Source organism: Carcharodon carcharias, chromosome 1 (genome assembly GCF_017639515.1).
Source record: "Carcharodon carcharias isolate sCarCar2 chromosome 1, sCarCar2.pri, whole genome shotgun sequence".
Taxonomy (NCBI): Eukaryota; Metazoa; Chordata; class Chondrichthyes; order Lamniformes; family Lamnidae; genus Carcharodon; species Carcharodon carcharias.
Window position 1 is genome coordinate 145,732,962 of NC_054467.1, and position 12,171 is coordinate 145,745,132.

General features: G+C 41.6%; 1 protein-coding gene across 1 annotated transcript in view; it reads right to left on the reverse strand.

The window, feature by feature from the left end:
• Positions 1 to 12,171, reverse strand: part of gabrg1 (gamma-aminobutyric acid type A receptor subunit gamma1) — a gene marked incomplete at its 5' end in the record, with an annotated part of 111,143 nt that overhangs the window by 14,165 nt on the left and 84,807 nt on the right. Inside the window, one exon of the mRNA XM_041190138.1 lies at positions 10,850 to 11,055. Within this exon, the coding sequence (XP_041046072.1) occupies positions 10,850 to 11,055 (206 nt within the window). The remainder of the gene's footprint in view (positions 1 to 10,849; positions 11,056 to 12,171) is intronic.

Here is a 12,171-nt window from a genome sequence, read left to right on the forward strand (position 1 = left end):
AATTTGAATTCAATAAAAATCTGGAATTAAAAGTCTGATGATGACTGCGAAACCATTGTCTCAAAAACCCATCTGGTTCACTAATCTCCAGAAGGAAATCTGCCATACTTACCTGATCTGGCCTACATGTGAATCCAGACACACAGCAATGCAGCAGACTCTGAACAAGGACAATTAGGGGTGGACAATAAATGTGGGCCCTCACCAGTGAATGAATGAATAATAAAAAAAAATCTGAAACTCACTAGATTCAGGGAAGCCCCCATTAGATTGGAAGACAGCATTACTAAAAAAGGGAAGCAGATGGAAAGTGGGAAACTACAAGCCAGTTAGCTTAACCTCTGTCATAGGGAAAATGTTAGAACCTATTACTAAAGAAGCTATAACAGGGTACTTGGTTAAGTTCAAGGTAATCAGGCAAAGTCAACATGGTTTTGTGGAAGGGAAATAATGTTTAACCAACTCATTGGAGTTCTTTGAGGAAGTAACATGTTTTGTGGATAAAGGGAACCAGTGTATATGTTGTACTTGGATTTCCAGAAGGCATTTGATAAAGTGCCACATCAAAGTTTATTGAGGAAAAGAAAAGCTCATGATATAGGGAGTAACATATTGACATGGATAGAAGATTGGCTGGCTAACAGGAAGTAGAGAGTAGGCATAAATGTGTCTTTTTCAGGTCGACAAGGTATAACAAGTGATGCGCCACAGGACCAATGCTGGGACCTCATGTGTTTATAATTTCTATAAATGATTTGGATGAAGGGATAGAGGGGCTGGTTGCCAACTTTGCTGATGACACAAAGAATGGTAAGAAAGTAAGTTGTGATGAGGACGTAAGGAGGCTACAAACAGATATAGATCGGTTACGTGCGTGGGCAAAGATCTGGAAAATGGAGCATAACGTGGGAAAATGCGAAATTGTTCATTTTGGTAGGAAGAATGAAAGAGAGGCATATTATCTAAATGGTGAGAGATTGCAGAGCTCTGAGGTGCAGAGGGATCTGGGTGTCTTAGTGCATGAACCGCAAAAGGCTAGTGTGCAAGTACAGCAAGTAATTAGGAAAGCTAATGGAATTGTATCATTTATTGCAAGGGGAATTGAATACAAAAGTAGGGAGATTATATTTCAGTTATATAGAACACTAGTGCGACCACATCTGGAGTGTTAGTCACCTTATTTAAGACAGGACGTAAATGCATTGGAAGCAGTGCAGAGAAGGTTTACCAGACTAAGACCTGGAATGGGCCGGCTGTCTTATGAGGAAATGTTGAATAGGCTAGGCTTGTATCCACCGGAGTTTAGAAGAGTAAGAGGTGGCTTTGTTGAAACGTGTAAGATCCTGAGAGGTCTTGGCAGGGTGGATGTAAAAAGGATGTTTTCTCTTATGGGAGAATCTAGAACTTTTTAAACTGTTTAAAAATAAGGGGTTGCCCATTTAAAATGGAGATGAGGCAAAAGTTTTTCTCTCAGATGGTGGTGAGTCTTTGGAACTCTTCCTGAAAAGGGGGTGGAAGCAGAATCTTTGGATATTTTTAAGGCAGAGATGGATAGATTCTTGGTAAGCAAGGGGGTAATAAACTATTGGGAGTAGGCAGGATGCAGTTTTAAGGTTACTATCAGATCAACCATGATCTTATTAAATAGTGGAGCAGGCTTGAGGGTCTGAATGGCGTCCTCCTGCTTTTTGTTCATATGTTCGCATGTGCATAACTGATGGTGCACAGGGGCAGGCCTTCCACTTAGTCCACCTCCATGCCTGGCAATTTCCACACTTATTTCGGAAGCAGCAGGACCAACTTCTAATCCAGCCCACTCATCACATCCTCCCCGGAATGCAAATCCACACTTCAGGATCACTTTTTCCCGGGTTGGATTCATGAAGCCGGGAAATGACCTCAATCTGCACACCCAACCTGGGAATGACCTTCCAGGCCAAAGAGCTATCCGGTCTAAACTCATTGACTGATAAAGGAAAATATCCCATTTGCCCCCTTGGTCACCTTATCTATTTGTCTAGCCATCTTCAGCAATCTGTGGACACACACTTCAATCTCCCTCTGTTCCCTTACATTTCTCAGGATCCCACCATTTATTGTGAATTTCCTTGCCTGTTTGCTCTCTCCAAATACACTACCTCACACATTTTCATTTTCCATTTAAATTCCATTTGCCATTTTTCTACACATCTGACTAGAGCATTGATAGCTTCCTAAATTCTACAGATTTCTTCCTCACTATCAACCATACACCAACTAATGTAAAATCTGCAAACCTCTTAATCAAACTGCCTACATTTAAGTCTAAATCATTAATATACACCATGAAAAGCAAATGCCTTAACACTGTGCGCTGCATATCCCCATTGGAAATAGTCTTACAGTCACGATGACACCATTGACCATTACCCTTTATATCCTGGTACTTTTATTTATCCGTTCATAGGATGTGGGCATTACTGGCTGGGTCAGTATTTAGTACCCATCCCTAATTGCCCTGGAAAGGACGGTGGTGAGCTGCCTTCCCGAACCGCTGTGTTCCTTATGGTTTAGGCACACTCACAATGCTGTTAAGAAGGCAGTTCCAGGATTTTGACCCAGTGATGATATAATTCCATGTTAGGATGGTGTGTAGCTTGGAGGAGGACTTGCAGGTGGTGGTGTTCCCATGTACCTGCTACCCTTGTCCTTCTAGGTGGTAGGGATCGTGGGTTTGCAAGGACCCTTGGTGAGTTCCTGCAGCGCATCTTGTAGATGGTACACACTGCTGCCACTATATGTCAATAGTGGAGGGAGTGAATTTTTAACGTGGTAGTTGGGGTGCCAATCAAGCGGGCTGCTTTGGCCTGGATGGTGTTGAGCTTCTTGAGTTGTTGAAGCTGCACTCATCCAGGCAACTGGAGCGAGTTCCATCACACTCCTGACTTGTGCCTTGTAGAATGTGGACAAGCTCTGGGGAGTCATCAGGTGAGTTATTCACCTCAGAATTCCCAGTCTCGGACCTGCTTGTGTAGCCATAGCATTTATATGACTATTCCACTTCAGTTTCTAGTCAATGGTAAACCCCAGGATGTTGATAGTGGGGTATCAGTGATGGTAATGCCATTAAATGTCAAGGGAAGGTGGTTATATTCTCTCTTGTTGGAGATGCTGATTGCCTGGCCCTTGATTGGCACAAATGTTACTTGCGACATGTAGCCCAAGCCTGGATATTGTCATGCTGCATATGGACATGGACTGCTTCAGTACCTGAGGAGTTGCAAATGGTACTGAACATTGTGCAATCATCAGCAAACATCCCTACTCTTGACCTTATGATGGAGAGAAGGTCACTGATGAAGCAGCTGAAGTTGGTTGGGCTAGGATGCTAGCCTGAGGAATTCCTGTAGCAATGTCCCGGGACTGATATGATTGATCTCCAACAACAACAACTATATTCCTTTGTGCTAGGTATGAGTCCAACCAATGAGGAATTTTCCCCTGGTTCCCACTGACTCCAGTTTTGCCAGGGCTCCTTGATGCCACACAGTCAAATGCTGCCTTGATGTCAAGGGCAGTCACTCTCACCTCACCTTTTGAGTTCAGCTCTTTTGTCCATGTTTGGACCAAGGCTGTAATGAGGTTAGGAGTTGAGTGGTCCTGGTGGAACTCAAACTGAGTGTCAGTGAGCAGGTTATTGCTGAGTAAGTGCCATTTGATAGCACTGTCGACACCTTCCATCACTTCGCTGATGATGGACAGTGGACCTATGGGGTGGTAATTGGCTGGGTTGGATTTGTCCTGCTTTTTGTGGCTTGGACACACTTGGGCGATCTCCCACACTGGTGGGTAGATACCAGTGTTGTAACTGTACTGGAGCAGCTTCACTGGGGTGGGGCTTGTTCTGGAGCAAAAGTCTTCAGTACTATTGCCAGAATATTGTTAGGACCCATAGTCTTTGCAGTATCCAGTGATTTGAGATGTTTCTTGATATCACGTGGAGTGAATCAAATTGGCTGAAGACTGGCATTTGTAATCATAGAGTCATAAAAAGTTTACAGCACAAAAAGAGGCCACTTGGCCCACTATGTCTGTGCTGGCTGAAAAATGAACTACTCAGCCTAGTCCCACTTTCCACCATTTGGTTCACAGTCTAGACATCTTTCAAATGAGTTGAAGGTTTCTGCCTCTACTACCCTTTCAGGCAGTGGGTTTCAGCCCCCTACAACTCTCTAGGTGAAAGATGTTTTCCTCATCTCCCCTCTAATCTTTCTATCAATCACTTTAAATCTATGCCCCTAGTCACTGACCTCTCTGCTTAAGTAAATAGGCCCTTCCCATCCATTATGTCCAGGCCTCTCACAATTTTTTACATCTCAATCAAATCTCCCTTCAGTCCCTCTGTTCCAAGGAGAACAAACCCAGCCTATCCAATCTTTCCTCATAGCTGCAATTTTCCAGTCCTGGAAACATCCTTGTAAATCTCCCCTGTACCCTCTCGAATGCAATTACATTCTTTCTGTAATGAAGTGACCAGAACTGAACACAGTACTCAAGTTGTGGCCTAACTAATGTCTTATATAGCTCTAGAATAACCTCCCTGCTCTTATATCCTATGCCTTGGCAAATAAATGAAAATATTCCATATGCTGGGGACCTCAGGGGACGGCTGAGGTGGATCATCCACACAGTACTTCTAGCTGAAGGTGGTTGCAAATGCTTCAGCCTTGTCTTTTGCACTGATATGCTAATAAGAGATACATCTGGGGTTGAATTTTATCTAGCACATCTCTCACACAAGCAAATTTGGATCTGACTTGCCACTTTCCCTTGGATCCCAAGGGTTTTTACTTTTCTGACCGTTCTGCCATGTGGAATCTGTCAAAACCTTCCTAAAATCCAGTGGACTACATCAAATGCACCAAACTCTTTGATCTTATCACCCCCTTAAAAATATAATCAGGTTATTAAGGCACAACCTTCCCTGAACAAATCCATGCTGATTGTCCTTGACTAATCTGTACCTTTCTAAATAATCATTTATCCTGTCCCTCAGAAGCTTTTCTAATAATTTGCCCACTGTAAAAGTGAGTATGGCTTTCCTGTAATTCGTCAGTCTATCCCTTCCTCTTCTTTCAAACAACAGTACAACATTAGCAGAATTACCTGGAAAAACTCAGCAGGTCTGGCAGCATCGGCAGAGAAGAAAAGAGTTGACGTTTCGAGTCCTCATGACCCTTCGACAGAACTTGAGTGAATCCAAGAAAGGGGTGAAATATAAGCTGGTTTAAGGTATGTGGAGGGTGGGGGGGTTTTGGGTGGGGGGAGAGAAGTGGAGGGGGTTGGTGTGGTTGTAGGGACAAACAAGCAGTGATAGAAGCAGATCATCAAAAGATGTCACAGACAACAGAACAAAAGAACACATAGGTGTTAAAGTTGGTGATATTATCTAAACGAATGTGCTAATTAAGAATGGATGGTAGGGCACTCAAGGTATAGCTCTAGTGGGGGTGAGGGGAGCATAAAAGATTTAAAAATATTTAAAAATAATGGAAATAGGTGGGAAAAGAAAAATCTATATAATTTATTGGAAAAAACAAAAGGAAGGGGGAAACAGAAAGGGGGTGGGGATGGAGGAGGGAGCTCAAGACCTAAAGTTGTTGAATTCAATATTCAGTCCGGAAGGCTGTAAAGTGCCGAGTCGGAAGATGAGGTGTTGTTCCTCCAGTTTGCGTTGGGCTTCACTGGAACAATGCAGCAAGCCAAGGACAGACATGTGGGCAAGAGAGCAAGGTGGAGTGTTAAAATGGCAAGCGACAGGGAGGTTTGGGTCATTCTTGCGGACAGACTGCAGGTGTTCTGCAAAGCGTTCGCAAAGTTTAACTGGGCGAACGCTTTGCAGAACACCTGCAGTCTGTCCGCAAGAATGACCCAAACCTCCCTGTCGCTTGCCATTTTAACACTCCACCTTGCTCTCTTGCCCACATGTCTGTCCTTGGCTTGCTGCATTGTTCCAGTGAAGCCCAATGCAAACTGGAGGAACAACACCTCATCTTCCGACTAGGCACTTTACAGCCTTCCGGACTGAATATTGAATTCAACAACTTTAGGTCTTGAGCTCCCTCCTCCATCCCCACCCCCTTTCTGTTTCCCCCTTCCTTTTGTTTTTTCCAATAAATTATATAGATTTTTCTTTTCCCACCTATTTCCATTATTTTTAAATCTTTTATGCTCCCCTCACCCCCACTAGAGCTATACCTTGAGTGCCCTACCATCCATTCTTAATTAGCACATTCTTTTAGATAATATCACCAACTTTAACACCTATGTGTTCTTTTGTTCTGTTGTCTGTGACATCTTTTGATGATCTGCTTCTATCACTGCTTGTTTGTCCCTACAACCACACCAACCCCCTCCACTTCACTCCCCCCACCCAAACCCCCCCCATCCCCCACACACATTAAACCAGCTTATATTTCACCCCTTTCTTGGATTCACTCAAGTTCTGTCGAAGGGTCATGAGGACTCGAAACGTCAACTCTTTTCTTCGCCACCGATGCTGCCAGACCTGCTGAGTTTTTCCAGGTAATTCTGTTTTTGTTTTGGATTTCCAGCATCCGCAGTTTTTTTGTTTTTATTATTATTTTAGTACAACATTAGCAATGCTTTGGCACTATGTCTATCATCAGAGATGTTTGGAAAATGATGGTCAGAGCTTCTGTTATGTCTCCCTCATTTCTTTATTGGCCTGGGATATAGGTCGGGATTTTACCTTCGCCTGGGGCGGACGAGAGTGGTCGGGAAGCCAATCGCCACCTGGGATCGAAGCCTGACCGCAATTTAACACTAGCTGGCCAATTAAGGCCCGCCCAGTGTGAAACGCATGCTGCAGCACTGCCTGTGAGTGGTGGGGGGGGGGGGGGGGGGGGGGGGGGGGGGGTGCGGGGTTGGAGGCGAGCAGCGGAGCTGCCTCAGGGAGATAAAGATATGTTAAAAAAAAATAATGAATTTTAAGATGTTAAAAAACATGTCCCCTCCTGTGACTCCGTTACATGAGCAGGGACATGTTAGAAATTAGTATGAAATTTTTTTTAATGAGGGATCGAAACCTCATCCTGGCCGTGGATGAGGTTTCGCAAAAAATGCAAAGGCTGCTTAGCTTTTTCACCTGCCCACCAATCATGCTGCTGACTGCTGTGCCACCCGCCGACTGAAATATCACGCGAGTACACGATGACATTGGGACGCTCACCCAACGTCATCGCGCATCATTTTATGCTCATTCAGGTCGAGCGTGTGCCCGCCCAACGAGCGATAACTTCTGGCTTTATTTTATCTAGGCGAAACCTGCCAATATATCTGCTTTCAAAGATACTAGACCCCTTAATATTTCCCACTATGTTTATTTCCCCCAATATTTCACACTCCACCTTAACTACAATATCTGCATTGTCCCCTGTCTTTTGTGAAGACAGATGAAAAGTATTATATAGAACAAAGTGCAGGTCTTCTGCTTCCACACAGAAAATCATGTTTGGTCGCCTTTAGCCCTCCTCTTTCCTTAGTTATCCTTTCGCTCTTTATGCATTTGGCACAATGATGTGATATGTGGATGAGTGATATCAATCTGTAATTTCACCGGCTGACCAAACATATATTGAACTGTGTAAAAAGGACTTGTTAAAATCCTTGGATGGACCCCAAGTTGTTGGTGAGACCCAATTCAAGACTAGTAATGTTTTGTTTAAGTAGACAAAGTTTGAAATTCAAAACACTTACTTAAGTGAATAAAGCCACAAGATTCCATAGGTTTGGAACAAACAGAAATAAACTTTACTATACAAGTTAAGAAAGATAAAACAATTTACAATATCTATCTTATACTCTAATGTTCAGGGTAAGTATGAGGTACATGTGAATTAACAGGCCAACTGTGGTCTAATACACCACAATATAGAATAAATGCCAAATACGACCATACCTGATTCCATGGATTTCTCAACAACTCACCCAGCTGTTAGTCACACTGTCAGGCAACCAACCTCACTGACACTCCATCTCTCTCGTGAGGATTTCCAATCTTTACCTTTGAAGATCTCACCTTGGAATTCTCTCTAAAGGTCGCTCCACTCGGATAGCTTCAATTTTGACCCATCTTGCAGGGTTTCAATCTCGCCTTCCGAGATTACACTCCCCTGGATTTCTGAGTATACTCAAGCATCAACTTACAAGTACAAGTTCAGATCCTCTGCCATACCGAGCAGAACACTACTGCTCCAAAAGAGGTAACTTTGCCCCAATGGCCCACAGCAAGGAGTCACCAACCTTTGGCTGCCTTCTTGGATCTTCAGAGTTCCTCTTGCCCTTTTTAATTTTCAGGGCTTCTCTTGAGCTCACTCCATAATTATAGAGCTCGCTCTATAATTGGAGACTGTTTCTCCTTTTCCTAATTCAACTGGGAGCTGTTCCTGTCTCCTGCCTCTTGTCCCTGCTTCTGGATACTTCTTGGAACTACTCCCTGTCCCTGGTACCTCTCTCTGGGACACTTGACTATGGTTTTCACACTGTTCTTTTCTCCTTAATGAACAGGTGCACAGGGCCTGAGGCTCATTGGGAATTGGAGTTCTCGACCTCACTGGTAAGTTTCAGTTTCTTAACAGACTTTTTAAAAGCAAGAAAAGAAACTGACTTGAAATGGCTGTCACAAGTCACCTGACATCTGGTATTGTAAGTTAGCCAGCTTTTGGAAAGTTCTAATGTGATTTTCAGTTCAGATATGCTATAACAACCTTCTCTGGAATTTCACACCTGATGATGTCAAGAACTACTTCAAAAGGATTTACTGTAAATGGAAATGGTCCTCACATTTGCTCATCTAAAAGGCTACCTCTCAAGTGGAGCGTCTACTGGGAGAATAGCTCACGGAATGGTGTTTTTCCTCTCTCATCAAGATGGATAATGGATTTTCAGAAGTTAATGGCTGGGACATTACAGTATCAGATCATCCTGGTCAGGAAACAAAATCCACGGTTGGTTCAGATATCAGTTAGACAAATACCTTCTGAAATTATTATGGAGAGAGAGAGGTCATGTGACTGAGGTAACCATTTTTTTGAAATCTGTTTAATACAGCACACAAGCTGCAAAAACAGTAGTCTGGAAAGACTGCCAATGAAGCAGTGATGAGCTCCCTTCTCGCCTCTCCCAAGTTAAGGCTCTATTAAAGTTAAAAATCCAGCAAAGAGATAGCTAATTTTCATTGAAAGGAACCTCGGGTACAAAAAACATTGACATTTTGGAAAAGACAGGTTACGTTTTAAAAATAAATTCTCTCCAGCAATTTACATTTTTACATGGGCTTCAACTCTACTTCTGGAACTTCAAGATCACCATGAAAAATTTCTGCTGCAGCCAAGGACTCATAAACAGTGAAGTCTAATTTTTTCAACATTGAACTTTAATTTGGCTAAGAAAGTAACTACCTACACCATAACTTGTAAACTTTGCATACGTGTGTGTGTGTGTAGGTGTGTGTGTTGCGAAGGGGAAACAGGTTTATCTTTTTAAATATTTTTACATCTTCACCTGGGTGTGTTTTTCACTCAATAAAAACTAATTCCTTTTTGTTTTAAACCCAAGAATGCCTGCTAGACTAGTTTCTTTTCAGTGAACATGAAAATATTTAAGCACAGACAGTGAGCAATCCTTCTAAATTCACAAGAAAACCATTAGGGTCAGACTTTGAGTGGTATGATATGGGGAGTCAATTTCACCCCTCTTCACCGGGCCATAACAATTTACAAAACAGCTTTTGAATTTTCATTGATTTAACTTGCTAATATTATTCATTTTTCATTCTTATTATTAATTCTATTATTATGATTATATATTAATTAACCTTTAATTATTCTATTATCCACTCTCTGCTCTCAATTTTTAATTTAACAACAGTGTGAAACAAAACTCATCAAGTGACACATCAGTCTATATCTGCCCATAATAACGTATACAAAATCTCAGTGATAAAGCTGACAAGTATAATGCAATGGATTGTTCGTATTGTACAAAATCCCTTTGCCTCATATCTTATTTGAGGGTTGCCATCAAGCCATTAAACCAAAGACTTGACCTGGCTTTTCCAGGCATATGCAAAAGATACCATGGCATTAACCAAAGAAAAACTGGGAGTTCCCATGGTGAACAACTCAACCGTATTATCACAAAGTTCTCTTTCAATAATGAAAATATACTTTGTGATTATATTCCAATGCAAAATATTTTTTTGCTGATAATATTTCCTAAAGGGTGGACATGGACATCAAAGTCTTGAAATAACTGTGTAATGATTACCATCCGAAATCTTTGTCAGCTACTTCAACAGACACTAACCCACTTCAAGTATTTCATTTAGAAAGAAGGAACTTGCATTTATCAAAGCATCCCAGCTAACTTGTGAAACACAATCACTGTTGCAAGGTAGGGAAAGACGGCAGACAAAATTACTGACAGCAAGGTCTGACAAAGAGTAATAAGTTAATTGACTAGATAATCTGCTTGGAAGGGGTTATTTGAGGGATAGTTATTATCCAGGACAGCAGAACTCCAGGGAGTTCTTTGGATAATGCCATGGGATCTTTTGCATTCATCTGAAAAAGTAATGAGGGCCTTGGGTTAATGGCTTGATTGGAAATCTCCAATAAGGCAAAGGGCTTTGTACAAACATCAGATCTTTGTATGCTAGTATTTTCACAGTGTAATTTCAAGGCCCAAGTATTACATTCTAAATTTCAACTTGCATTTTTTAAAATGAAAATCTGATATTTTACTGAAAATCAATAATGATAAGTTTTTTTCCGAAAAAACAACTTACAGCTGGTTTGGATTTCTGCTTCTTTTTTTTGCTGTTATTTCTGTTGCTGACAAAATAATGCAGGGTCCCGTACTCCATGAGGGCAGCGAATACAAAGAGGAAACAAACAGACACAAAGAGATCCATGGCAGTTATGTAGGACACCTTTGGTAGCGATTTCCTGGAAATTGTACTTAGCGTCGTCATAGTTAAAACTGTTGTAATACCTGGTGAACATGGAAATTATTATAAATTCCATGGAGTATATGAGACCTTGCCTTCACTTTGCAAAATGTATTAGTGATGTACAGAAAACAAAGTCCATCAAATGTCTTTAATGGTCCTTTCTTGGTTGTCTCAAAGATCATTGTTGCAGGTTATTTGTTAACGCATACCTTCCTCCAGTTAACGAAGAGAAAGCCAAGGATCTGAACTTCTCCATAGCTGCTATCATTGACATTGTCCACTCCTCCAATATATTCCATTGAAAAGGTTGCCAAAGAAGTGACAAAATTCAGCTCATCAAGATACTAAACTGAAGCATCAGGCATTGCCAATGTTCGAACTTAAGATCATGTGGTCAGAATGTCATAGACTCTATACTCAAATTTCTTAGCTTAAGATAAAATTTGTAAAAGCGTTTACCAATGTTAAAATCATTCCTGATTATAGTTAGACATTAGGCTGATGCTGCAGTGTTTAAAATAAAGTCAAGGGCAGATTTCCTGCCCACTCACTTTTTTTTTTGGTGGGCCTGGAGTAAACAATACCTCAAGGATGTGCTTTGCCATGCACCTACCTTATTTTCTAACCCCTTATTTTTTTGCTGCCTGGGCATATTTGCATAAGGAACACCATATATAGGTGGATATATTATAAGAAGATGAATGTAGTTCAGGACATAGTTCATCCATTTATGCTTGTGAAACTTGTAGCAGCAAAACCTCTTCATTCAACCATGCAGAGATATAATACACAAGCTGGAGCAACTAGGGGAGACAGTTTAAGGAAAAATGTCTACTTTTGCAGCAATTTGGAGACTACTGGCAGCCCTGCACTCTGCTAGATCATTAAGTCTGCTCCAACAATCCTCCACTACCAATCCAGCGGCACTTCCCAATGGAGATTGGGTGCCTACCTAAAAGATAGGCACCAAGGTCAAGGCACAGCTTTATGTCAGGCAGAAGTCTTGTTCTAGCAGCCGTACGGCCCAGTGCTTTACTGAACATGTTAGATAGTTTAAAGCAATCTAGTATAGCAACAAAACTGTAACAACAATTTGCATTTATATAGCACATTTAACATTGAAAAGCACCCCAAACTGCTTCACAAAGGCATAACTA